Below are 27,329 nucleotides of genomic sequence, written 5' to 3'. Positions count from 1 at the left end.
GAAACACACCTGGTAAGGAGACAGATCAGCTGACGCACTTCCTCCCTCATGGCTGCTGTGCCTCGCCGCAGGTTGTACTCAAACAACTCCCGGATGAGACCTTGGAGGACAAGGATCTGCCGGAGAGCCGGGTTCGTGGCCAGCGCGCGGAGCAGCGTAATGCAGTGGCCCGTGACAGCCGAGGCGCAGCCGTAGCACTTGGTGGAGGAGGTGTGGCCGCAGCCCAGCACAGACAGGGCGCGGTACTGACTGGCGGTGAAGGTGGGCTGGTGGCTGCTGCTGCTCCGCGACGACTTGGTGGCGGCCTCTCTCTGCTGCAGGTCATACTCCAGGAGCTCCTTTCGAGATGCCAGCACTTTCTGTAAGCAAAACGTAAGGAATACCGTTACATGGAGGAATAAAAGACAGGATTTCTTTTGTTTTTAGCAGAAAATCAACAGTTTTTCTTCCTGACCTGTATGATCTTGGAGAGCTCGTCGAATGACGTCTTGCAGTCGCCGCTGTACTCCTGAGCCAGCTGCTGGATGTACCGGTTCACATTAGCAGAGGATGCACCGAGTCCTGCGCCTGCTCCAGTGTCATCCTGTAAGGTGGAGAACATGATAACTTCAAGCTGTTCAAGCCTGAAATAGATGCTTAATCACAGCATCATTACAATGTATCTACATTCACTGTAATCCATTATGCATCTTGTGCTTCACCTGAGGTTTCTCTGGCGCTGCCTCGTTGACTTTAGACAGCAAGCTTTCTAACTGAGGCCTGTGGCCCATCAGCTGGTGGTAGACTCGGTCCGCTTTGTCCAGCAGGGTGTTGATGTTGGTCACAGCCTGAAAACACAAATACACTTCAGATGGGTTTTCACAAAAGCAGAAATAAAATTCATTTGGGGGGGAAAAAACATTTTAGCTACTGAAACACATTCTTGCCTTTTTCCTGTCCTCTTCATTCTCTATGGGATCCACTGCACAGCATGGTTTAGCGTACAACATGAAGTCAAATCGGGCATATTTGCAGAAACCACATGCGTTGCACAGGAAAGGGTCTTTTTCGTCGTAGTTTATGGACCTGAAGACAAATAACAAACACTTACGATCACAACTTGAGGCGCCTGCAGTGAATCATCCAGCTGCAGGAGAAAGGTGCTCACCTGCACTTGTGGCACTGGTACACATTTTCACCGCAGTTGCCGCACACTCCAGGGTTAGCGGGCACAGAAGCACTGCAGCGTGGACACTGCAGGGTCTCGGTGGAGGCTTGGTAGTTCTCGTAGAAATCGGAAAACTCGATCATCAGGTTGGAGGCGACGATGGGCAGGGGGAGGTCGATCTTCACCTCAGTTTGTCCAGGAGTCAGCTGAACTTTCTTTGCTTTGTGCCAGCGAGCCGGCCTAAAGAAAACAAGAAAGATCAAGATTACAACCAAGTACTATTAGACATTTAGGATGATAATATGAAGTAATGGGTGTTCCCTGAAGCATACTTATTCTTCAGCTCCACAATAGCCTGGACAGTCCTGTTGTTGTAGTAGAGATTGATGGTGCGGACCATTTTGGTGCGTTTCAGATCACCGATCTTCACTGTTACTTTGCTGATGGTGTGGCTGCCAATCAGCTTCACAACCTGCTGGGTGGTGGTGTAGCGGGTGTCCACTTTGATAGATGATAGTTTGATGTTCTAGAGTCAAAAGAAAAAAAAACATTTAAAAGAAATGTCATGTAGATTTTTTGTGCTTCTTGTTATTAACTTTAGATTTTGCTACACTGGCGTGAATGAGCTTGCCAAGAGAGCTATAATCCAAGCTGAAACTTTAACTTATCGGCACTAGAGATGTTGAACCCAAGTACAATTCATAGGAATCTTTTTAGAGTATAAAAATGGGTAATGGCTAGAAATAATTCCCAGGACTCATAAATACTATTCTGTGAGTTTTTTCACTTACTGAGAAGGGAACTTCTGGGTTGTTGCACACCAAGCACGGGTCACTCTCAAGATAAAAGCCATCAAACTCCACCAAACCGGAGAGAGTGCTGCAAGATAAAACCACACATATTCTCATTTAAAGATATGTATAAATGCTTGAGTCGGTACAGAAATCTTATTGCATGTTCATACTTGTAGATGTTGGAGTTGGGGTGATTTGTCAGGATGTGGTTCTGTGCTCTCAGGATTTCCACAGCTTTCTGGGAATATTCTTTCAGCTTGCATAGAAAAGAAACAGCAGATTAACAAAGACTTCCTATTTTGAATCACTGAAATAGCACAACTGTGGTCTTGTAATGCTGCCATTTGTCAGATTCAGACAATACAAACACACCAGATATCTAAAAAAGTACTTAAAACCTAACCTTTTTCTCTGTTTGAGGAGTTTTGAGAGAGAAATATCCCAGCAGGTCAACAAACTGGGCGGCTTTGCGGCCATATGCAGGAAGCTCTGGCCAGATGGCCCAAGTCAATTCGAGCAGCAGCTCCTGCTGAGATTTACTGGAGTTCCTGTGCAAAAATTTACATAAGCCAAATGCAAAAATTGTATACTTTTTTTATTTGATATCTAAATGAAAAGTTTCAACACTACCTGTAGATATGCAACGCCAAGCAGTGGGCTTGCCAGCGAACAGCAGATGAGTTTGATTCGAGGAGGAAGCAGCGCAAGAACTGGATCAGAGTCTCTTTGTCTGCAAACTTATTCAGCTGACTGACCAGAGCCATGCACAGCTGATCTTCCTGGCTGCTGACGCCATCGCCTGTGATCAGGAGGGAGAGATTTAACCATCAGATTCTGCTGATTATATGCTTAAAAAAAAACCAAGAGCGCTGGAGATTTGGACATAGGTTGAAAATCACTACATCTTACTCTCTTTGTCTTTTTCCTTGTCTTCCTTCTTGCTTTTCTTGCTGGAGGATTTCCCTTGAGAGGACTGGGAAGCTCCTCCCTGACCAGAACTGCCAGAGCCGCTTCCGGAGAAGGAGGAGGAACCCGCGGAGGAGGAGGAAGCGGCCAGCACCTTGCTGCCACACAGGGCACAGGAGAGGAGCTGAAGCAGAACTGGAGAAACGCCCTCATCCACCAGGAAGCTGACCTGGAGCAGAAAGTACAACACGGCTGGGCGGCGAAGAGCATGAAGGGAAAGATCAGAGACACAAACGATGTTAAAAGCATTGCCTTCGAAATGTTTTGTTTCCACTGATGAAATATTTTGAATCAACTCACAGTCATCCTTCATGCAAAACTTCTGCCAGTTGATCGTCCTTTGTGTAGCAATTTCAGCACATGCTTTGAGATGCTCCATCTGCAAAAATAAAAGAAAAATACTTACTTATCTACCTAAACTGAGTTAAACCCTAAAGAATGTTGCATGTTGGGAAAAGAGGACACTGACCAGATTGATGAGTGTGTCATATTGTAGAGCTGAGCCAGATGTTGCGGTGACTATTCCAGCCCGAAGGAAGATACCCTGCTCTTCCAGAAGTTTTTTGATGCTGCGGACATGCGAGTCGAGCGTGTGCAGATCGCGCAGCTGCCGGTATTTCTCCTTGGAGCCACAGATGAACAGCAACAACTTTCTAACTTGCCTCCTGACAAACGGTGTCTGTTGGATCATCAGATACTGAGATTACAGAAGAGAGAGATCAGGATTATTTGCTGTGAAGTTGGAACGAAAAAAAATAAAATAAAGAGCTCATGAAAGCTTACTTCTGACAGATAGTAGAACCAAGAATGGTCAAAGACAGGAGGTGGGATCCGAGGGTTCGTGTCAGCAATCTTCTTTATCTGATACGGCAGCCGGAGCACCATCTCAGTCAGTAACTGGGAGTAGGCTTCAAACACATCAGCGGCATGACCCTGGTAGCAGAAATCACAACTCATCAAAATGCCACAATCAAAGATAAACACAGGATAAACACAGCTAACGTTTGCTGCTGTGATGATACCTTAACATATTGGCGAAGGAAAAAGGGGCTCATATCAGGGGGCGAGGAGGCCGTGTGAGGGCGAAGGAGCTGACTGGTGGAAGTGGGTTCCTCTTCGCCCTGTTGATTTTTCCAGAACTCCAGGAGCGACTTGAGCACGTGGAGGCAGTAGTCGATGGCGCCCAGGCTCAGCAGGGCCGTCGCTGTTGCATTGGAAATCAGGGAGGACGACTAAAACCGAAACAAAAGGAAAAATTATACACAATACTTTTCACCAATTCGATCACACAGCACAATTTAGTTATGTTCTTCTCCGATGGCAATTTTTCTAATTCAAAAATGGTCTGCAAGGTCATAAAAGTAAAGAAGCGACTCAAGTCCTTGCCCAAATATGTTCATCTTGGTGCTGCTCAAACAAATACTGATTTATTCTCAAACATGTCTATGAAGCTGCATGAAAAGGACCCCGTACCTCAGAGGAGGATTTGGACCCAGACTTTGTTCGTGACATGAAGACGCTCAGCAGCCTCATGATGACCAGGTGGACTTCGTTGATTGAACTTCTCTCATTCTTTTTGGACACATCCTGCAGAGGAATGATGCTGATTAAGTAAACCTATTTACATTAATGTTCCAAAAAAGATAAACAGATATAATTTTGAAGAGATCCTCCATACCAACCAAAAATGTTGTAATACCTATGTTGCGTCAGCAGGTGGTGATAACTACATTAACTACAAGAAATTTCAGAAGAACATCCTGAGGATGATGTTCCTCTAAGTCAGGGGTGTCCAAAGTCGGTCCTGGAGGGCCGGCATCCTGCATGTTTTAGTTCTCTCCTTGGTTTTACACACCTGCATCAAATGATGGCTCAGAGGCCTAAGCAGAACACTGACTTGATGAGGAGGTTGTCATTACAACTACGGAGAGAACTAAAACATGCAGGATGCCGGCCCTCCAGGACAGACTCTGGACACCCCTGCTCTAAGTCATATAACATCTTGAGTTTACATTTGCAGTTTTAACTGTTCCTGGGTTGCCATAGTGTTGAGTACCAAAAACCAGGGCTGGCATGAAAAAGTCAAACTCTTTTGCAGCCGTTCTAATCATCTCCGTCTTTCCAGTTCACACAAATCCATCATAGGCAGAAGTTGCTTTTTTTTATGTCTCTACTTTGGGAAAAAAAAAATCTAAATATTTTCTACAGGGTTTTATTTCACAAGGCTCTGTGTGCACGCAGGATCCAAAAGACAGAGAATGTATTTCTTGCTAATTAGCCGTCAGAGCCTCGGTGTAGTTACCTTCTTGTGAATACCAAGCTCAGCGATGAGCTGCGACAACAGGTCGTCTAAAGCACCTTTATCCTTTTCATCCTCCCCATCAAGGTCTGATGTCAACATTAGGATGACTTGCATATACGGGATGGCTTGAACCCCACCAACATTATGGAGCTGAGAAAGATGCTGCAGCAAGCGTTCCAGCAGCATCAGGCGAACCATGTGTAACCTAAGGAGAGAAAAAAGAAAAAAAAGAAATCACAAAAGAGAATTTAATCTGAGATTTTGCTGCTTTCTGCATTGTAAACTCTCCCTGACCAAACTTGCTTTCTGTCTAAGACACTGGCTGTTCAAAGTTACTTCACACAGTCCCACTCCAAACCCTAAACAACACCTTATAACCCACATAAGCCAACATTCACAGTACTAGCCTGTTGCTTGTGTGGATGTCTCCTTCAGTCTCTGCTTCTCCCTCTGAGCCTTCGCCTTCCTGCTGTGCTGTTGTGGTGCTGATGGCTCCGGTGCTGGAGCTCACACTGCCTGGACCTACAGGGTGGCCCTCCACTGTTGTGTCTCCGTATGCACTGCTGCGTCCGGACACTGTGCACAAGCATGTGGGGAGGGGAAAAAAAACATGACAATGCAAGCTAAAAACACAACAAGGAAAAAGCTCCAAGAATCAAGGAATTACTTATTTTAAGGAACTTAATTACATGGTCTAGCAGACTGCGTTTTCTCAACTTTAAAATGTAGTATAGGAAGATGGAGAGAAAGGAGCGGTAAGTTATTCAAGTGCTCATTAAAGATAAGACAGGTGATCAGAGGACAAAAGAAAAATAATGGAAAAACTTACAGGTCTTGTATGTACAGACTGTACTTGAGCAGAAATGTGTTTTAATGGAGTTTCTACAGCTAATTTAAGGCATGCATGATTGTGCTCTCACTAGCTTAGACTGGCCTAATTTATTCAAGTAACCCACCACTGTGCTCCCCTGCTACAGAGTCGATAGCAGAACCCCCACTCTCTGAGCCCACACTGCCTCCGTGCTCAGCTGGGGAGGTCCGCAGCGTAGAGCCGTCAGTAGCAGCTGTGCTGCCCTCATCATCTGATGCCGGGGCTGAAATCATAGCAATAGCTGTAACAGTAAATACACCGCGGTCATCTGGCCAGGATACATGAGCTTTGTTTTTACTTGTTTACTAACAAGCAAAAGACACAATCAATGTTCTTTTCTACACATATTACATGCAACATGATGTGAAGATACAATGCCAGAGTGACACAAAATAGTGGTAAAAATAAAAGATGAAAAACAAGAGATTCAATTAAAATAATAATTAAAAAATAAACTATAAATGTGTTCAGATTTGACATTACATATTCAACAACAAAAAAATTAATTCACAGCGCTAAAACTGTGAAAATGCAGGAATAAAAACAGAGTAAAAGCTTTTGTCTGCTTTTTCTCCAGTTCTGGTGGGAAGGTTTTCTTACCTGATGCCGTTGTGTCTGAAAGGGTTCCAGCGTCCAGTGAGGATGAGCTTGGAGCCTGGCCAGACAGGCCGAGGCTCTGAAGGCCCAGAGCGCTGCTGTTACTGCCTGAAAAGGACAAAAAGTACATTTAGGTGCTAAAACACAACAATAAAAGAGAGTTTGATGACAATATAAAACAACAACAGTTATGTTTAGTGGTATGTGTGTGATTTCTGTGAACAGCTTCAAGACGTTACCCTAAAAACACATGTTCACTGGAAAAACACAAAATCTTACAAAATATTTTTGAATAGAATATATAATACAAATGTCTGAAAACAAACAAGACTTGGCGAGCTTACAAGTAACTTTCCAGCGAGATACAGGAGTTTAAGTCAATAATTCCTTAATATTGAAAAAGTATGAATTCTACTGGAAAGTTATGTGACTTATGGGAAAAAGTTTTGTTATAAGTGAAATAATCTGTCAGTGAAACTAGAACTTTATATTAAAAAAAGACTTAAAACAAGCTCCTGTATTTGCATGTTAATTTTCTTATTTCAAGAGTGAGAATATATTTGCACTAGAAACTAGACCAAATATACTTGGTAGGAGTTTGTGGTTTTGCTGTGCTTATGTTACAGCTTTCTAAAAAAAATTACCTTGTTGGTCCTGCTGAAGGCTGAGCGCAATGGCAAGCTCTACCATAGTTTCATCGTCCGCATCAGGAGGGATGTCGAGCATCGGCGGGTATCCCTCAGCTCCGGCCAGCAGAGCCTCCAGAGGAGAAGGATTTCCATTATTGACATTTTCTGCTGTTTCCAGGACCATTGACTCAGACTAGGAGGAGAGCCACAAAAAGGTGTTACTCCTGCGCAATAAACAGGTTTTAACTGAATATGATAATATAGGATCTGTAGAAATGCATAGATATCAGTCTGCAACGCAAATCTGGGTTGAAAAATGTGAAAACACAAAACAAGTTAAGGTAAAGTTATTCATATTAAGTCACAAACATTTTTTTTAAATGTTTGTGATAAGAGAAAAGTGATGCAGCGATCAGATAATTTTTTTCCTCCTATTTATTCTCACCACCATCTCAAAGTCTCCATGATCCACTTCGTTCTGCTCCTGGCTCTCCTGTTGACCTTCCTCTCCTCCAGTCATCACAGACGATTGCATTTTGTCATCCGCATCATCGTCATCGTCATCATCCTTGTCTCCTGACCGAGTATGAATCAGGAAGCTTTAGAAAACTAGCTACACCGTTCTCATAACACTCGTTAGTATAGATACTATAAGGGGAAGTTATATTTTACAACACGTACGGAAAATCAAAAGGACTTTGTGTTTATCTCTGGCTAGCTTACCAATAGGCGTGTTGGAGCGTGGGGGCGATGGAAGTGTCACATGACGGCGTTTGTTTCTTGGCCGCAGTACTCTGATCAGAGCCTGCTTACAGGAAAAGCTCACAGCAGTGTCCTAATGAGAGTTTTCCAAAAATAAAAAATAACTTGATGACTTTGTATTGCTCTTACAAACGATTAATACAACAGCTTGTGTCTTAACCACATGATTAAAAATAAGCCCATTGAGTTAAATAAAATGGAAGTCTCAGTATTGGGATGATCGATTGTTTGTGATACATAATGACAACATATTGTGCTACTTACGGGGCACAGCAACATCTGCATGTAGATTTTGGAAGCTACATTGATGTAATCCAGTTCACATGTGCAGTAGGCATGTATGATGTCGATCAAGGCATTAACTGTTGCCTCCACATGTGTCAGGCCTTAGAAGGAAGATGTGAACAGACACCGATATCAGAAATCACAATAAGGCCAACAGAAAATTTTGTTCTTCCTCTCAGGATGTTAAATTCATATAATTCTGTTCTTAGAACTTGTTCTAAAACACTTTTCCTTGTGTTGTTTCAGAGAAACATTCTGACTGGTCAGGAAAAAAAAAATACAATGACAAATGTTGCACTGGAATGGACCTATGAGAACAGAACTCTACAGTAGAGCTCTTGTGAAGCATGAAATTTCCAGGTCAGGAAGAACATTGTTCTTGTTTTTGCCACTTCAAGTAAAAGAACAAATTTATCTGTTCTTGCAGAGTAGGTATAAACATTTATAAAGATATTAATAAACACACCCTACGAATAAGAGTAACTACATGTGACTTGTGCAGTTAACAGACGTAACGCATCTGAAGAGTGGCGATTTTATGGTTTACACTTACCAGGCAGGCAAGCAGGTGCAAGAAATGCATTCTTTGGTTTCTGGGAGTGGAGTTTCCAGAAGTTATTCATAAGCTGAGAGATGAAGTTACAGTTTTCACCATCCATGAGCTTCTGCCCATCCTCTGTCGAGTCTAATTTATGAACATATTCAAACAGGAATTGGTCTTAAAACTCCCATTTATTTTTAAGCTGGTACCTCAAAGTTCATTCAAACCAACTTGGAAAGCAGCTTCTGATGATGAAAAAAAAAAGCTTCTTACCAGAGTCATGGTGCAATGACTTGCTTTCTGTGAAATGCACCAAGTTGTTGGGTCTCATGATTGCAATAGAGCGTGCAGTGATCACGAGCCTCTGGAAAACATCTGGGTCAAGTTCTTTTCCTTCACGGCTGCAGCTGTTCAAACACTGCACAGCGTTACTCAGCAAGGATTGGTCCTGGCGAGACAAGGGACACAACGCGGTGCAGAGTTAATCATCACATTGATAAATATTTAGTTCCTTCTTTCATTCCGCAAATGAAATAAAACAACAAAAGAATATGAAAATATTTCCAAATGACTAAGGAAAAGCCCAGCCGGTCGCTGCTATTCCGCAAAAACACGTTTCGTCGTCGTTTCTTCCTCACCTTATGGTTGTGGTAAGCAGTACGGCTGGTGTGCAGACTAGCCAGAAGTCCCTTTGTCTGCTGCTGGACACCAGTTGGAGTCGGCATGGACAGAAGCAAAGTGGCCAGCTCCAGAGCAGCAACCTTGTTCTTCTCCTGGAGAATTAAAAAAATTGAATTTACCACTTTGAAAAAAGAAGAGTTACAGTACAAGACTAAGTTTTATTCTAGCTTGTCAATACATTAAAAATATACATAGAATTTTTCATCTTTACCTTTTCATTGGATGAACCTACAGCAAAGCAGTTTTCTAAAGCTTCAAGTGAGCTGACCACCAATCTGAAATGAAAACTGAGAATTATTTCTGCCTCTCATTTAACCAGTTATTTATTATTTTCACTCTATAGCAATCTTTCCTAATCTAAATGCCAAACAACACAAAATGCGGGAATAAATTCAGAGAAAGAAAAAGTCAAATTTGGTGCAAGCGTGAGGATGTTGCATGACATGTTTGCAGTCTCAGGCATGGACACACAACGTGGCACACGTGCACAAACAAAACAAAACAAAAAATAAAAAAATAAAAAAAACATACAATCAAGCATAGAAAGGGCAGTTACTAACCGGTCCAAGGTTGATAAGGACTCAGTTTCAGAACTTTTTATTGTATTTTTTGGGAGCAAAAGAAAAAGAACAAAATCAAGAGTGAGGATTACAGAAAGAAACAAGTGTAATTAATGATTCAGCTCAACAAAAGAGAGGCATGCGAGAAAGGATGATCACAAGAGCCATGCAGTATTGAGAACCCTTTTGTCCAAATAGAAGCTTGTACTTTTATCATATTCCACGTAAACACTAAACACGACAGTGAGTAAGAAGGGGCAAAAAAAATAAATCGATATGATGAATGTGTTTTATCGTGATTTACATGAGACCAAGAAAATAAAAATTATTCTGAAAGATTTGTACAATTTTTCTTAAAATAAATCTTCAATGTAAAAAAACCCAGAGATCAACAATCCATCTATATTTTAAAAAAACCTACTGCTGCTGTGAGAATCATTTTTAGATTCTAAATGCAATTAGAAAGGTTGAGAAACAAAACAAACTGATTTAAACTTGATGTGATTTAGAAGAGTAAAAGTGATTGAAGCAAACAGTGGAAGGCCCCGTACCTCTCCAGCACAGTGCCACTGGTTGTGGTTGGCGTGGCGATGTCGCCATCGGAGCTGCCACTGCCCTGGTTGAGGCTGGGGCTGCACACATTATTAACCGATCCCGAGAAATCTTCTGGTGGATCCTCGGGCCAGCCGAACTGCTCCTTGGTTTTACCGTAGATTTTTACAGAGTCGAGCATGGTGACTCCTGCTGGATCCACGGACGCTCCGACTAGGAAACAAAAAAAACCTGCATGAGGAAACTACTTACTGAAAACAGCTCTAAGTATAAAGCTGTTAAAATATTTAGCAAATAAGTGAAATATTTTCGGTGAACCTCCCACATGTATAATCTTACTGAATATGGACAGCTTCTTGTCAGCCTGCAGGGCCTCCTCTCTGGTGAAGGGGAAATCGAACCAGCGGGCTCGCGTCAGATTTATCTGCATGGTCCGGCCAAAGACCTCCACATAGGAAGGAGCCCTCTCGATGGCCTGAGTGCCCACTTGCACTCGCATGCCTGTCATCACCATAGAAGTGTTGTTGTTCACCACTTCCACAGTAAATCCCCCAGGCTAGAGAGAGAAAACACAAAGCAAAGTAAGTCTCTGTTCTGAGTTTTATGGTTGCTAAATATAGTAAACAGGTAACATAAATCATAAGCAATAGCAGGTCACCAACACAAGATAGAACTACAACAACATTTAGCACTTTTTCTGACAGGTTTATGAATTAAAAGGAGTATTTACCTTTGTGTTGGCCACATACATCCCGGTGGAGTTGAGCCGGTGTTTTATCTGCTGCCCGTTGTACACCTGCAGCAAGTCGTTTCCCCCGAACTCCACCTCTGTTAGTTGCTGGTTGTGTTCAAAGAAGTCCACTGGGAACGTCACCTGACTGGAGGTCCGAGTGGCTGAAATATAAGAATGGTATTGACATTAGATTTAATAGGTCTGTTTTTTTTTTTTTGGACTCAACGTGACATTTCCGTCTCATTGCTGCAGTCCAATCACTTTTGAGTTTAGTGAGATTTCAAGCAGTCGTTTAAGTGCCTTTAGACTCACTTGCAGCAGCAGCTTTGCGCTTGCGCACTGGCTTCATGATGCTGATGCCGCACGTTGGCTGCAGAGACGGCTGGAGCCAGTAGGACGTGTTGTCAACGTTTGCCATGTAGATTCGCAGGCTTCCGTCCTCGCAGAGAAGAATCATTGTTGTGCGTTGCTGCTCGTTGCTCGCCGTGTGTCTGATAGCAACCATGTCCTGAATCTGGGGAGGAGACAAAATAAAAATATCCAAAATAGATTATAAATAGGACAGTTAGGCATTATTTACAAGAGCAAACATGTTTTCTGTATTTACTATTTTCTACTTCCAGAATTTCTGCACATGTTGTTAATATGTCACATTTTTAATTTATTTTCTTTTTTTCATACTTATCCAAAGCCAAATACTGAAATCAAATTCCATATCTTTCTAGACATTTTCAGAATCCTCTTGACTTCTCCTCTCAAACTTGCCTACAAATATGTTTGTTTTGCTGCGCAGGACAGTGAATGAACCTTACCTTCGCTTTAGCAGGCAGAGTTTTGATCTCCTGGATGAGGAAAGTGTCGGGTTTAACCATGATCACCAGCGGGATTCCAGTCGTCTGCTGCACACAGCAGACCAGACCTGGATGGTTCATCACCTCGGACCACTGGCACAGAGCCGGAGACAACTTGCTGCCGCCGCCGTTGGAGCTAAAATCAAAAAGGACGACAAGCACGTCAGTTCTTCCAGCTAGTTTTGATATTTACTGGCATTATTTCTGTTCCAAGAAAATAAGAAACGATATCTAAGGTCAAGCAAATGTTACCCTTTGATGTTGATGGGAAAGAGCCTCTGCACCTCAATAGTGCTGCGGCTCACGGTGGCAGCGAATGATTTGCCCTGGCTGTAGCTGAAGAAAAGCATTTGAAGGACATGGGAGTAGTAAACAGACACGCCACCTCCTGCCACCTGCCCATTGCTGTCCTACAGTCACAAAGGAAAAAAAACAAGAATTTATCTCAATCGCTTTTTTTGTAGCTTCACAAGAATCTTCAATGTGACAAAATGAAGTGAAAAAAATCTTCTTAAGATGACATCAGGTTTTTTTTCTGAATATTTCTGTAGAATTTTTAATTCAACTTACTTTCAGATCATCATGGGTTATTTCCAGGACATTTGTGACATAGAAAGGCCCATGCTGGGCACTGCTGGACTCATCCATGATCTGAGTGTACATGTAACCTGCTGAGGACATGATTACAATGATGTTTTTTCCCTCTTCGTTGAAAAGGAAGGTTGCATCGCGGATCTTGGAACTGGGGAGCAGGAAGTAGTACATGGGGCTCAGTGCGTCCACCGACAAGTCATAGATCTGTTCACAAATAGAAAAGGCGCATTAATTTTTTTTCCCCCACCAAAATGCAAAACACAAACCATTTGACTCAAAAAACATCACATAATTATACCAATATTAGGAAAATATTGTTTTTAAACCAAATTTGCCGTGGCATACCTTGACAAAGTCAGCTGTGATGATTGCCAGCTCAGTCTGAGAACCTGGCAGCCAAATGGCTTTGATGATGAAATTGCCAGTGGCCAGCTGAGGATGCAGCACCAGGTGGTCGGAGACGGAGCCTGTACTGCTAAACGTTAGAACATGGCAGTCCTGGAGAGATTGAAAGAGTGAAACTTTAGTGAAATGCTGAATTGCAAAGTAACTTATTGGATAACTTTTGTGGGGAAAACCCAAGTCTAGTTTCCTGACCTTTAGGCCACACACCGCCAAGTAATCTTCATTACAGGGGTTGCCTGTGAGACTGAGGACGGTGAAAGGAACTGGGGCAGAGGCCAGTCGGGTCAGAGTTAGCTTCCTCTTGCTAGAGTCCGCTTGCTTCAGAAGTGTGGACAACTGCAGAACTGTTATCTGTCAAGAGGGAGTAAAAAGTACAAAAAAAGAAAAAGAGATCATGTGGAGTGCTACTAGCAAACCTTCTGCAATCAAATAAAAGTTTATCTGCAACAATATCTAATTTACTAGATTTGTAAAACACAGCTAAGAAATACATTCTTATACGTAAAAGTACTTATTAGCTTTAATACTTATTAGACTTTGTGGCTATTTAATGCCCCATAATGAACTGCACCAGCTAATATGATGGCAACAGTCTTCTTTAACATTCAATGTTGATCCAAGTTGCAGTTTTCCATCTGCTAGAACTGATTACAGTCGACTTTCAGCCAAGAAAGACCAATAAGATTTTTGTTTTTATTTTAACACAATGAAAATATATTTTTAAAATTCAGACAATTCAGACAGACCTGTTTGGGTTTGACGCCGTTTCCAGGTTACGACTGCTGCACTTACCTTCCCCTTTTCATGGCTAACTGCAAGATGCTGTCGGCGGCCATGGGGTGAGGAGAGGACGCACATGGCGACCCGACGTAGGACGTGCGCACTGATGAGCTGGCGTATTGTTTGGCCTTGATCGCCGCTGTAATTCATCCTCACATTTTCAAAAGCTCCTTCCTGAGAACCAAGTGTGGGCACCTGAGGAAAAGAGGAAAAAAAGAAATTTTAGACCTTATCTACATAAATTTCAACTATCAGAACATTATTGAGGTGTTTTCATAAACACTTTCAGCCCTTTAGTTATCATACCATTAACTGGTCCGTCATCTCAACATTTTTATCCTGAGTGTGCAGTTCATTCAGGGCTTTCTGGGCCCGGCTGCTGCTTCCCACAGCGGAGGCTTGCTGGAAGTTAGTCTGGATGGCTTCCATCAGAAACATGAGCATCTCAAGTACGACGGCAGCAGTGGATGATCCCATCTGTCGCAAAAAAAAAAAAAAAAAAAAAACGGGCCAAAACCACAGATGTCATAATGTACATTGAATGCACAAATAAATCTAGAGGAAGTAAAGGGACACCACACTTGGGCATCATATGGAGTGAAACAAGTTAAGAAAAGAGGTTTCTCTAACCACTTGTGCTAGCAACTCTTCCTGGCAGCCCTCGATGCTCTTGCAGACGCTGTTTTTCTTTGGTCTTTCTTCATCACTGGATTTGCCATCACAGATTGTGACCTTGCCCTTTTCGGATGGAGAGGCGTTCTGGTGTCTGATGGCGCTCTCAGGCATCCGCATCTCACTCTGGAACGCTGATGATTCTTTCAGAGTTGAGCTAATGCCACTGCTGGGGCTGCGCTTCACCAAAGCCTGTGGGTGAAAGTAAAACCAGTGAAAACTCCTTATAAATTTGAGATAAAAAAGAACAAAAGAAAAAAAAAAAAAAGCTAGCTTCAGCAGAATGCTCAGTTTTAATGAATCCACACTTTGGCGTTACATCATACTTCAACTTTAAGAGCTTTACACTTAGGTTAAGCTAAGTGTTTTCATTTCACTAGCTCCCTCAACGTTATAAGCATTCAGCAAACAACCATTAGAGAAATGGTGATGGATGGAAACAAATTTAGTCCAAAATGCATTAAAAAGCTCAACAAAACTAGGCTGTTAATAATTTTCTCAGATTAATAACCTAAATTTAACTTTAGGCATGCTAGTAGCATGTGCTGTTACTCCTTTAAAACATAAGAAAACTGTGCAAACAACCACAAAAGTAAAATAATAATTATACACATGAAACTGCATCAAGCTCTTATTGACAACTGTAACACACATGGAAGCAGACAACACAATCCACAAACAACACTGCAGGTCTTTGCTACTCCACAATAAACAATAAACACAGAAACATGTAGTGGATGGCTTTCTCTTCGCATGCACATTTACAAAACCAACATTAGAGGTTAACTAGGAAAGCTGGCCTTTTCGCTACACGCTAAAACACAAGGGCAGGCAATTGTAGCATTTTAGGTCTGGCCATGGGTGTGGACTAGCTATAATCCTGATCAAATGAAATGATTGGATGGAAGTCAATGGGGGAATGACTTGCAAACCAAAGTTACCGCTGTTGTTCTCTTCCCATGATGACCTGAGGTATTCGGTCTCACCTGGCAGCTGCCATCCTCTTTGGCACCGCAGTCACAGAAGAAAGAGCCATATTTGGCATAGGAGATCTCATGGTCTTTGTGACAGACCTTGGCGCACACTGTGCACACACCTACCCCATCTACCATCTTACAGGTATGACAGTGGTACCTACAATAGGAAAAACAACAGATGAACGTCAAACGTCTGGTACATTAGCGCAGCAACTAGGCATGGGCCGGTTAACGCTACTGACGTGTTCTGAGGTTTGAACAAGCTGCGATTTGAAATGCATTAAAATGTTCTGTCTCAGGGTTCCTACTGTCCTGATAAGGAGATGACACAGGAAGTGTTTCCATTGAACTGGTTCCAGTGCTTGTCTACTGCTAGTTCTTGTTTCCACCAGGCCAAACTCTGGCTCTGGTCCAGCTGCAAACTGATGCTGGTGGTCATCTAAACTTTGTGAGCTGCATATATGCTTTGTGAGCTGGCTTTTGTTTTGGTCTAATTCTTAAATAAAAACCCTGTAAACAATACAATCGTAAAATGTCATATTAGCATCAGAATAATAAACTGTTTATTGTCTTCCCCCAAGTCATTTTATAATCACTTGTCTCTGAGAATAACTAGGTGGATGTATAAGCTGTGCTAACAGCTGATTATTTCTACTGAGTCCATAAATATTACTTCAGACTTGGTCTGTCTTTAAATACTGCCAGGTTGTGAAAACAAGACTTGCTAAAATTTTTTTTTAAAAATCTCACATTTTCCAGTGCTCTTTGTGCAGATGAGATATTAGCTAAACAAGACTGAAGCACTTCTCTTGATAAAAACACAGTTAATATATCAAAGCTGTGACATTTGGGTATTCGTTTGAAGAAATATAGGGATAATTAGTTTAATTTGTGTGTTTGGACTGTCTCGGTGGTTTCATTTATTTCACACACACAAAAAAACAAAACAAAGCAGGATAGGAGGTCATTTACTATGATGTAAAGACATTTCCCTCGCATGACTCTCAGTCGTGAACTGGCTTTAGCACCAGTCCTGGTTAAACACTAAACCCATTTTCTATGTGAAAGTGCTGGTGTGAGCCGAGGATAAAACAGTGCTAAAACTACAGCTGGAAAAGCTGTTAAACTATTATTGTATTTAATGACCTTTAGACTATATTTATGCTTTAGTTTGAAAATTATGAATATAAAAAAATCTTAGACATTTCATAATAAACGTTATGATTAATGCTACATTATGCATCAAGGTATTTTCACTAAGCAGCCAGTGTCACATTAATATGGCAGCCATATTCTGATAAAGATAAAGGCTTGGTGAGCAATAAGATGGATAGCTTGCATTATCTTGATAAACAAAAAGTTTGAAGTGTGAGAAAAGGTTTGGCAATTGTTTAGGAAATGTCAAATATATGGGTTATAATTTCAAGTTGTTTTGATTCTAAGTTAAGAGCAAACTACTGGAAACAAATTTGTCTTTACCAGTGCTGGTTCATGAACTCCTTCTGAGTGATGGTGAAGGTGCAGAGTTTGTTGCAAAGCGAGTCTTCATCCTGTCAAGCAACAACGACATGTTAACACTTTATTTCTAAGTTTTTGTTGTATACTATACAAATAATCAATCCTGCTCAGAGCAATAATGTCCTGCAGAATGAAATAAATGACAAAAAACATTGAAATGTTTTTAGAAATTAATTACATTTTTTTAGAACTACTGTGCACCTAAAGATGAAGTTTTAAAAGATAATAATAAACCCATTCAGATACAAAAGTTACGCTACTATTATTATTTAATAAAACCGGAGGTGAAGCATGACGTCTTACAGAGTCTTCTGCCTGGGAATCGTCGTCCTCCACTGCCAGCTCCTCCACCCAGTCTGAGTCCACTTCCATTGCTTTCTCTTCTCCCTCCACAAGCAGAGCCGAGGTGCCCTGACCGCTGCTCTGCCGCAGGGCGTTCATCACATCGGCCAAATAGGAAATTATGTGGCACGAGCACTCTAGCATTACGGCATGCTGAGAATGCAAGATAAGCACAATATTAATTAAAGCTGCCACATGCTTGAGAATATAAACACAATTATTTATAAACAAATGAAATAAATATAGTCAATTACATAAACGTTTTAGACATTTGGATGATTTACCAAAAAAAGTTAAAAAAAATAAATAAATAAATTTTTTAAAAAAAGGAGAATTACCTTTCCATGAGATAAGTTGGTGCTAACTTTCTCCACCACATTCTTTTGTGTCAAATACTTTTTGCTGCAAAAAATTATACAAATTTTATATTAATGTACAAATACCTGTACATTGAAATATTTCAGATATATGCAGTCACTAAATGAATATGTTTCGTGAAAAATTTGGAAGGGCCTTTCAGTGAATAAAAGTGGCTCCTTACCACCTTGTCAGCCAATCGATCGCCGCGCGGTGAAGCTGCAGGTGGCCGGCCCCCTGCCCGGCACTGGCCAGAGTTGCCATGATGGCCATGAGCTCGGGGAAACCCGTTCCATCCCCACTGGTCAACATGTCTGTTGCCATGGGAATAAGTGTGCTGAGGAGGACGGTGCAGACTCCTTCGCCAACCTGACTGTTGTCACGCACAATGTGAGTGGTGAGCAGCTGCAGCAGCTGTCGGTTTTCCTGCACCACTTCCAGCTGCTCCGTGTCTTTGGGCGGCGTCGCCGTCATGCGGGTCAGCCAGGACTGCAGGCGAGACGGTTCCACGCAGGCCAGCTGGGCCAGAGAACCACACAAACACAGCAGGCTTGGGTTTGGACTCTTCTCAGCTGTAGAGAATAAAATATTAATTACATTACTATGAAATATTTGGCTTATAACCTAAGATTTTACAATTCTTCCTCCATTTGTTTCATTTAGGCCTACAAAATTATTATATATTGTAAGTTCTTGCTTTCCATATAGATATTAAGACTTATTTTAATTTCTAATTGATCAAAACTGAGCATTAAGATACCTGGTTGTTATTTCAAAATAAACTTACTGAGCTGGAAGAGCTTGGTGAAGAATTTCAGCACCCTGTTGCAGAACTTTGCAGACAGGTTTTCATTGGCTGTGGCCATCATAATCTGGACAAGCTCACCACTGAAAAAGAAACGCATGTTAAAGAAGAAGATGCTACATATAGCTTACCTACAGCGTCAGCAGAACCGATACCTGAATGAAAAGAATTCCTCCATCGCTTTTCGGACCTGGCTGCTCTCAAGCTGCTTCTCCAGATACTGCAGGCATTCCTCAAGAACCGACTCATCCAGGCCACTGAAAAATACATCAGAGACCATTTCTGTTTGTATTCATCAACAACACAACAAAATATTTTTTTGTGATATTACAATCCCAATCCCATCTCCTGTTGTATACCTGTGAGGGTCTGAGTGATTTGCAATGATATTGTAGCATCCTGTGACCAGACGCTCGTAGATGCGGGCTAAGAAGGCATCAGACTCTGCCGGGCCAAGAATGCGCTCCAGTGAGGTGCTGCTGATTTCTGCTACACACTCTGTGCTGCTCTCCAGCAACAGGGGCAGCAGCGTGCTCACAACCTGAGTGGGATTCAGCTCTTCTGTACTAAAAGGGACAGACGACCAACAGTATTAAAAGGAGACGGCTAACAGAAATCAAGTCTCATAAAGATACTAAAGTTTTTCGGGGGTTTTTTTTTTTAAACATAAAGAAACTGCAACTTACACGATGAGGTCACCGGTGAGGCGAACCAACGAGAGAAGGATGTGTTTCAGAGAAGAGGCCAGAGGCAAAGACTGACAACTCAGAGTCCCCAGATGAGCTGCTTGGATGGCACTGATGTAGCTCTCGGATGGGATGGTGTCATTAGCAAACGCATTTCGCTGAGAGAGAAAAAAAAAGGTCAAATTTATTTCAGTGACAGAAATATTTGGTACAATTTTTATTTAATTTCCTCATTTTTAAATACATGCAAAAGCACTGTATATAAGGATATATAAAAATCATCTTAATTAAAAAGCTCTGGCCAAAATTGAATTATATAAAAAAAGACAAGAAGTTTCTCCACTTACCCATGAGCCAATGTTGGGGAACTCATTAGTGTGGACGCTGTTCCAAGTCTCGCATACCGTTTGAACAGCCGATGGCAAGTTCTGCATCAAGTTATGACCTGTAAAGTTTAATTTAAGATTAGATTAAATCTGATAGATTACACAGAGCTGTCAAAGCAATTGTGTTATTTGCCTGGAGTTCAAAAGAATTAAAAATATACCCAGCAGGTTGGCCTTGCAACGTGTGGAGCCAATGGACAGAACTGCAGCGTAACCTTGGAGCTTTGCATCAGTCAGCTTGTTTTCACCTTCCTCTGGGATGTTTAGCAGGAGGTAGGATCTGGTAAAGAGAAGACAAATCAGACTTCTTATATTCTTTTCATATTTAAGAAAATATGATTCAAGAGCAAACTTAGAATGGCTTCCACAAGTGGTTGATTCTTACCTTGTGAAGGCAGTATAAGTGTCTGTGAGCTGTAGTGTAGCAGGCAGCAAGTTTTTTGTGACATCGGAGGACTTGTGGGCGTCGGCCTCAATTGCAACCTTGGACAAATGTTCATCTAATGAAACCTGGACTTTAGAGATGACTGCATCCAGAGTATAAATAGCTTGCAGGGAGGGCAGCTGGTGAAGTGTGAGGACGACGTTCGGATCAACACTTGAAAAGGTGGAAATCTGAAACAGAATATTTTTTGTCAAAGGGAGACCCGTTGGTATAAAATATTGTTTAAGGAACAAAGAGAGATGGTGGTAATTAATACCTGTCTGGCAATGTACTCCTCTGCAAGCTCCACATCGTATTTCACGGTGCTGCACTTTGATACCGTCGTTTCAACCAGAGATGCCGCTTGGTCTGCTTTCATTCCCTGCTTTACCAAGTGCTCCTGATGACGCAGGCAGAACAATGCCACAAAAACCACAAGTTAATAAAGATAAATCAGCACAACTTTAGTGCGGTGTTGTACAGTAATACTTTCAGCAGTAATACTTTCAAGCTGAAACCAACCTTGATCCAGTGAACGTACGTAGACACCCGCAGACGTGAGGACCACCGCAGCGTATGCAGGATGTCACTTTCACTGGGGTCGCTGCAGCCGGTCTTCAGCTGCTCCATGAAAGCTTTGGAGGGTGGCAACACTCCCAGGATTCTCCAGAGAACCAGGAAGTAGTACTGAAGGGAGCAGGCCTCCTGTGTCGAGTTCAAACAGCATTAGGCGACCGTGTAATGAGCTTACAAAGACATCAATATGTCATATTTCTTAATGGTATCTCAAATATTATCATAAAACTTCAATAAAATATCAGCCCAAGCTTATTTGCTCAGCTTGGATATGGTGAACCCACCACAGGAGTGACTGGTTTGCTCTCCTGTCTTCTGGCTGTATCAAACTGAGAGCCTGCTTCCAGGAGTGAGACCAGCCACGCGTACAGCTCATCATATTTAACCGCTCCACTGACCAGCTTTGGAAATACCTGACAAGACGAATAGTAAGAGGCGTCATTAACTGGTATTTACAGTGAACTGTATTATTAATAACTGTGCGGATTTGAAAGGATTTGAAGGTTAACTGTACCTTACTATCCAACCTGCTGATGTCATCTTCAGATGCCTCAGGCGACAGCACACAGTAGAACTTGGGCTGAACATTTGAATCTTAAAAAAATATTTAAAATTAATTTGGAGTTGAAGAGATTTACTAATGTAATAGCAGTAGAGCAGCTGGACTTTAAAAAAAAGAGCTGGGAGAAAATTAAGTGATTTTTAGGATGTACCTGCTGAACAGTGTTTGGCCCAGTTCTCCTCCACCTCTTTGAATCCATAGTAAAGCGGGAGACTGCTACGTTTTCCACCTTCCTGAACAGAACTCGGTCCGCCGGAGGGCGGGGTGAGGAGGTTGTACTGCACCTGCAATAAAAGTTCATCAAGCCGATTAATTTTTAAACTAAGTAAAATATTTTACGGAAAAGAACAAAGTAGGCCACTTGTGGTAGAAAAAGGATGTGTAAAACCATAGATCCTAAATGTCTAGAAGAAGAAAAAAAACAGAATTTACCCCCAAAATTGTATGAACTTATTGCATTTTTTTAAATCTAGAAATTACTTTTATTTATTCTCAGGAACAAAAACAGCACATTAGTCACTCTTTTTCTGTACTTCATTTCTAGTTGCATTTACTATGAAATTAAATTAAAACAAAAAAATAAATAAAAAAATGTTGTATTCTAAATAAAATTTTCTATCTTAAGGAGATTCAATTTGTTGGTGAAACACTTGCACCAAAAAATATTAAATAAGAATCTATCTGCGATGTACTGGTTGGACAAATTTATCCCACCATCTTGAACTGCAAAATTATCCAAATGTCCTGAGGACCAAACTTTGGGTGCTCCACTTTAAGACATGCATTGAGCCTTAATATTTGTAAAATCTGCACACTCAATTAAAAATCAATTAGTTAAATAAAGTATTAACCTGCTCAAAGAGGTATAAGGGAGCTTTGGAGTAGTGACGCATCAGGTAATCAAAAACCAGTAGCAACCGGGCCAGGTTCAGGGGTACCGCCTTCAGCTGGGAGTCTCTGCTCTGTGCCACTTCAACAATGGCCTGGGTGAGCATGGTGAGGACCGACCGTCGACCGCGCTCAGACAGGTTGTGGAAAAGGAGCAGGAGCAACTGGAGGTGTTCCACATTAAGGTCGTCTTCTGACTGGACAGAGCCCTGGATTGTGTGCTGTTTCAAGGTTCCTAGAAATCTGGAGTAATGACCAGTAAAAAAGAAAAACAGGAAAAAAAACAAAAGAGAGGGAAATAAGCATGAGTAAAGTGGAATAATGTGATGTGTGATTACAGAAATAATACACCACTGAGTTCCCCATGTTTATGTCTTTATTTTATTAAATATTTAAACCCTTTTATAAACATTACTGCCAAAAGAAAATTTGGCCCTATTTATTTATTTTTTTGATTGCATTTTAACATATTATGGCTAAGTGCGGTAATGGCACAGATGGACTCCACCTTATTCATTGCAAACGCAATTATGTACAAAATCAGCCATTTATTTTGTTCTTGCAGAGCTTTGGAGATGGAGATCATTTTACTCTGGATTTATTTTGACATCACTTTAACAGTTTTGCTGAACGTACGAGAAAACAAAACACATTACGAGTACTGGTGACATCAGGGCTTTAAAGAGTAAATAAAACCAATAAGTTGATCAGAAAGGTCACAAAGCAACAAAATTGCTTTAAAAATCTTCTGGTTGTGATGATAACTACAGTTCAGCTTCAACCATTAATCTGTAACCAATACTTATGATGAAAAATAGTTTTCTACATTTTATGATGCAATGTAAAAAACAAAACAAAAAAAGGAGAAAACAAAACAATAAGGTGCAGGACAAAATTACAAATTCCACTCCATGATAGGGACAGATGAATACTTCGATGATAATCCTACCTTTCCCAAACTTTCATGCACTCCGGCACATCTGGTTCTCCCTGCACGCTGGCTTTGTGCTGCCAGATCAGGAGAAGTCTGGAGAGAACCGACAGTGACTGAGGGTGAATGTACAGAGGCCAGGGACCTTCTGAGAAGGGAGCAACACCCAGCTGTTGCAGGAGGGTGTTCTGTGAAAGACAAGATGCAAAAAATATATATATATTCTCACCAGCCATTGCTTTTTACTTATAGGGTACAAATGTCCCATAATCTTTAGGAAATGGTAAAGCATAAAAAAAAAAATGTCTTGCCTGCAAAACCGGAGACGGAAGATCTGAGGTGACTAGGGTGTGGTTGAAGTGGTACAGAGCTAAAGCAAACACTTCATCTGAGGAACCTGAGAGACAAAAACATGACACACTCTTCTTCATATTTTGTAAAGCTATGAACAAAAACGTGTATTGTTTGGCAAAGCATACCTTTGACATCTTTATCCACGTCTTTGATGATGCTGGCAAGCGTCGCCATGTGCTGTTCTGTAAGAGAGACGCTGACGTAGTTGCGGATGAAGTTGTTCCTGGACTTCAGCATTGAGGTGGTGATGAAGTTCAGAATGCTGGAGGCCAAACTGAGGAACTACAAGAACGGTTACGGCTCAGAGTGGCGCCACAGGATGTCACTTAAAAACTAAAACATCTATAAGCTCTTAGGAAATAGACCAATTTTATTAAAAGTTTATGAAAATAGAGGTGATTTACCATTTCTGGATCCTTCCGACCTGCTAAAATGTTGCCGTTCTCGCTTGGATTCTGCTTGCTGGGGCTCTTGAGTCTGGGTGACGTCTCCAGGGGCGGGGGAGGCGGAGGGGGCGGAGGAGCCACTTTGTCTTTGGTCGGTGAAATGGCCTCTTCAAACCACAGTCCCAGGATGGGTTCACTGTCGTCATCTGCCAAAGAAATTCAGGTAATTTAACTGCATTGCTTCAAGTGAAACTGAAAAAGAAAACATGTTCCACATCTACAATAAGCCATTTGTGGGGATACAATAGAAAACATAAAAAGCTTCACATTGTGGTTCATGACATCTTTCGCAGCACAAGCAGTGGACAACAGCCAAGGACCAAAGTAGATAGTGAATACTCTTGTTTTTTTGTTTTTTTTTAAATGTACTAACTAGAGGTGTGCCGATCGATCGGTCACCGATCATAATCGGGCCGATTTTCATGAAAAAGTGCATGATCGGTGATCGGCGATCATTGGCTCTTGTTGCCGATACCGATCATCTCATTTCGCAGCCTGCCTGTGCAGCTGGTCTCCTCTTTCCTTCACACTGCGCAAACGCGCAGCAACAAATCCTAAGCGATGTGGAACTATGACGCACTGAGTTAATGGGGAAGTTTGCGTGTTGCGGCGGAAAATTGAAGCACGTCAAAATGCATCAACACAACGAATCTAATATGGCATAAAAACAAAGCCATACTTGACGGAGTTTGGCTACATCGAGGCTCACTGCAGTAAAAAAGACATACGGAGCGATCAGATAGCAGGTAAAGCAGCACACAGCTACAAACACTCACCCGGATTAGCATGACGGTCAGAAAGCTAAACAAATAACCCGCAAAATTATTTAACTCTTCGAGCTGCGATGTCAGATGCTGGTTCTGCTCTCCTGTTGAACCGCTGCTACGCTACAGGTAGTAATATTTGACAGACGGAGCTTCGCTTCTGCTCCACCTGGTAGTGACTCTCACACCGAACCTCTGCTTAAAGCTGCAGCATCTAACTTAAAAAAAATACATTTTACATACGTATTAAAACTTTCGCTGTCCTAACATGAGACAGATAATCTCTAAAAAAATAATCGATCTCCTCCCTGATCTGCATAATTACTCCGCTCAGTCAGAAACAGCCACTCAGAGCTAGCAGTAATCAGCTAGCCGCCATGCTATCAGGAAGTTTTCATTCAGTAACTCTGGATTGTTTATTGTAATGGAACCTGTTTTTGCCTTTGAATGTTAAGTTTTATACTTGAATTTTTTTTGGCAATGTTGAGAGGTTTTATTTTGGCTCTTTGCATTATTTAGCCTCTTCAGAGCCTTCATATGTTATCAGATGGTATTATCAATAGCCGTACAATTTGCACAATGCCTGTTTTGTTTAGTTTTCTTCTTCAAAAAAGTTATTAAAAACAAGTTTTTGTCTAAATTAAGGTGAATTTATGGTTCCTTTTTCCACATAATGTAACCGGTAGGGTTTATGATAAAAATAATAATAATAATAATTATGTGATCGGTATCGGTGATCGGCCCTCATGGGTGCTCGGTAACGGGAGGAAAAAACCTGATCGGCACATCTCTAGTACTAACCCTCATAAATAATCACAGAACTAAGAATAAGGACGAATTTATAACTGAATAGAACTGCATCAGATTGCAAGAATGAATTATTCTTTTCTTGCTAAGTTAATGCTAAATACAACTGTATTTGTTTGCATAGGTTACATATTAAAACAAAAGCAAAATAATGAAATTAAAGCTGTATTTCTTGACCTTAAATGTTTGAACAACCAGTTCCATAGATTAAATTCTTAGTTTTCTTTCTTTAAAATATGTTTTTCACCATCAGGTTCATGTAATGTTCTGTTTCTAAAATCTGTTTAATAGCAGCTTCTGATTGAGAACATTCTTATTCATGCATTTGTGACACAGGCAACATTCAGACAAATGATACTAGGGTCACATTCCAACACTTTATGCAGAATACATATCTCGTTACTGTACAAGGCGACCTCTAGCTCACAAATATGAAAACATCTCGGTGTCGTATTATTAAATGGGGGCCATAATTTAGACAAAAATGTGTCAGGAGTTTAGATCTGACATAATAACACGAAAAATATTCATCAAATATGATAGATTGTTGCTAACTCCACTTTATGAACAAAAACTGGTCAACTTCTTAAATGTTATTTTAGGTTACTCATCAGGCAGGGCATTGTGTCTAATCAAACGTTTTTCCATCTGTGTAAATGGATGCCTAAGCTGCTCAGGCAAACAAGTTCTTTTAATGACTTTAACCTCAAAGTTCAGATCAGTGAGGCTGTCACACAGCTGAATGTTTACATATGCTGTATGAAAACAAAATTGGTCCCTTTCTAAATCAGACTAAATGTTTATTTAATCCAGTTACATACATTTTCTTTAGTACTTTTAAATAAGCTAAACAGGACATTTTCGTCCGATTTCATCTCAGGAAAAAGGGTTTTGTTCTTCCCCCTTCCCCCCTTTTTTTAAGTGTTTTGAAATCTATAAGTTTATTATAGTATTTTTCATAGAGTTTTATTATGTTTTAAGAAGATAAGCTGTGACAAAGAACCTTCCAAGTATTGAGAGTCGATAATGTCCTTCATTACTAGAAAAATGTTAATTCTACTCAGTAAATACATCATAGCTAAGCTTTTCCAAGAAAATAACATTCTTTGGCTTTGATATTGTTGCTAAGGAAAGAAGACCAAGTTAGCCATCTTTAGTATGAAACAGTTGCTGAAACATAAAGAAGGCACAAAAAGATATCTAAAACTAAACTGCATTTCAAACAGAGTTGAGCTTGGTTGCCTCTGTTCCTAATGTGAGCATTCAAATAGTTGTTGACATACATAAGGCAAGTTAATATTATAGTTCCTTTGGAGAAATTAGAATCAGACAAAGATGGTTTCAGCAGGTCAGAGCTTTAAAAAAAAAGATTGAAAACTGGCCACAAATCTTTGCCCCTCACATTTTTAAACAAACAAACAACCTGGTAAATCGTATCCACATAAAAATATATCCATTAACATAAAATAATTCCACCACCAAAACAAACCCTCCACATTTGAAAATTTAAGCCTCAATTTACTCCATCATGCCAACCCTCTCGTCTGACCTCTGACCCACAACACACAAAACATTCAAGCCTGTCGGTGATGCTACCCAACAACAGTGAAGTCATTTCAAGACAGAAAAATAAAAGAGAGACAGAGAGAGAGAGAAAGAGAGAGAGAGAGAGAGAGAAAAAGAGAGACAGAGAGAGACAGAGACAGCGAGAGAGAGAGAGAGAGACAGAGTGAGAGAGAGAGCTTTTATGTTTTTAAAAGAACATCACATCAAGCTGTTCTTCA

At 41.0% G+C, this 27,329-nt stretch overlaps 1 protein-coding gene across 9 annotated transcripts in view; it reads right to left on the bottom strand.

The window, feature by feature from the left end:
* ubr4 (ubiquitin protein ligase E3 component n-recognin 4) overlaps nt 1–27,329 on the bottom strand; it is a 49,751-nt gene that overhangs the window by 12,538 nt on the left and 9,884 nt on the right. For 3 of the 9 annotated variants that reach the window (XM_014983254.2, XM_014983255.2, XM_014983258.2), the window contains 63 exons: nt 23,933–24,120; nt 23,654–23,810; nt 23,486–23,571; nt 23,193–23,362; nt 22,207–22,486; nt 21,507–21,639; nt 21,308–21,387; nt 21,078–21,206; nt 20,740–20,922; nt 20,495–20,617; nt 20,179–20,408; nt 19,955–20,073; nt 19,755–19,852; nt 19,408–19,565; nt 19,081–19,287; nt 18,877–18,978; nt 18,704–18,804; nt 18,101–18,488; nt 17,898–17,961; nt 17,521–17,712; nt 17,179–17,249; nt 15,664–15,856; nt 14,681–14,914; nt 14,357–14,527; nt 14,063–14,245; nt 13,463–13,621; nt 13,211–13,363; nt 12,842–13,069; nt 12,524–12,681; nt 12,233–12,407; nt 11,733–11,934; nt 11,418–11,581; nt 11,027–11,243; nt 10,687–10,900; nt 10,136–10,168; nt 9,787–9,850; nt 9,533–9,667; nt 9,168–9,342; nt 8,907–9,038; nt 8,333–8,454; nt 8,030–8,141; nt 7,752–7,882; nt 7,322–7,499; nt 6,681–6,785; nt 6,166–6,303; nt 5,617–5,785; nt 5,210–5,414; nt 4,381–4,494; nt 3,930–4,139; nt 3,691–3,840; nt 3,377–3,604; nt 3,208–3,286; nt 2,851–3,099; nt 2,572–2,740; nt 2,345–2,489; nt 2,112–2,197; nt 1,939–2,026; nt 1,480–1,673; nt 1,148–1,387; nt 927–1,065; nt 702–827; nt 455–583; nt 10–359 (listed from right to left, as the gene is read on the bottom strand). In XM_014983254.2, coding sequence (XP_014838740.2) covers nt 10–359; nt 455–583; nt 702–827; nt 927–1,065; nt 1,148–1,387; nt 1,480–1,673; nt 1,939–2,026; nt 2,112–2,197; nt 2,345–2,489; nt 2,572–2,740; nt 2,851–3,099; nt 3,208–3,286; nt 3,377–3,604; nt 3,691–3,840; nt 3,930–4,139; nt 4,381–4,494; nt 5,210–5,414; nt 5,617–5,785; nt 6,166–6,303; nt 6,681–6,785; nt 7,322–7,499; nt 7,752–7,882; nt 8,030–8,141; nt 8,333–8,454; nt 8,907–9,038; nt 9,168–9,342; nt 9,533–9,667; nt 9,787–9,850; nt 10,136–10,168; nt 10,687–10,900; nt 11,027–11,243; nt 11,418–11,581; nt 11,733–11,934; nt 12,233–12,407; nt 12,524–12,681; nt 12,842–13,069; nt 13,211–13,363; nt 13,463–13,621; nt 14,063–14,245; nt 14,357–14,527; nt 14,681–14,914; nt 15,664–15,856; nt 17,179–17,249; nt 17,521–17,712; nt 17,898–17,961; nt 18,101–18,488; nt 18,704–18,804; nt 18,877–18,978; nt 19,081–19,287; nt 19,408–19,565; nt 19,755–19,852; nt 19,955–20,073; nt 20,179–20,408; nt 20,495–20,617; nt 20,740–20,922; nt 21,078–21,206; nt 21,308–21,387; nt 21,507–21,639; nt 22,207–22,486; nt 23,193–23,362; nt 23,486–23,571; nt 23,654–23,810; nt 23,933–24,120 — 10,105 coding nt within the window. The remainder of the gene's footprint in view (nt 1–9; nt 360–454; nt 584–701; nt 828–926; nt 1,066–1,147; nt 1,388–1,479; nt 1,674–1,938; nt 2,027–2,111; nt 2,198–2,344; nt 2,490–2,571; nt 2,741–2,850; nt 3,100–3,207; nt 3,287–3,376; nt 3,605–3,690; nt 3,841–3,929; nt 4,140–4,380; nt 4,495–5,209; nt 5,415–5,616; nt 5,786–6,165; nt 6,304–6,680; nt 6,786–7,321; nt 7,500–7,751; nt 7,883–8,029; nt 8,142–8,332; nt 8,455–8,906; nt 9,039–9,167; nt 9,343–9,532; nt 9,668–9,786; nt 9,851–10,135; nt 10,169–10,686; nt 10,901–11,026; nt 11,244–11,417; nt 11,582–11,732; nt 11,935–12,232; nt 12,408–12,523; nt 12,682–12,841; nt 13,070–13,210; nt 13,364–13,462; nt 13,622–14,062; nt 14,246–14,356; nt 14,528–14,680; nt 14,915–15,663; nt 15,857–17,178; nt 17,250–17,520; nt 17,713–17,897; nt 17,962–18,100; nt 18,489–18,703; nt 18,805–18,876; nt 18,979–19,080; nt 19,288–19,407; nt 19,566–19,754; nt 19,853–19,954; nt 20,074–20,178; nt 20,409–20,494; nt 20,618–20,739; nt 20,923–21,077; nt 21,207–21,307; nt 21,388–21,506; nt 21,640–22,206; nt 22,487–23,192; nt 23,363–23,485; nt 23,572–23,653; nt 23,811–23,932; nt 24,121–27,329) is intronic. The other 6 variants (XM_014983259.2, XM_088007443.1, XM_014983260.2 and 3 more) reach the window with 5 other exon arrangements.

This window comes from Poecilia mexicana, unplaced genomic scaffold, assembly GCF_051168715.1.
Source record: "Poecilia mexicana isolate PSO_F unplaced genomic scaffold, ASM5116871v1 scaffold_7, whole genome shotgun sequence".
NCBI lineage: Eukaryota > Metazoa > Chordata > Actinopteri > Cyprinodontiformes > Poeciliidae > Poecilia > Poecilia mexicana.
The sequence above is the reverse complement of the archived record's forward strand: the minus strand, read 5'-3'. Positions and strand labels throughout refer to the sequence as shown.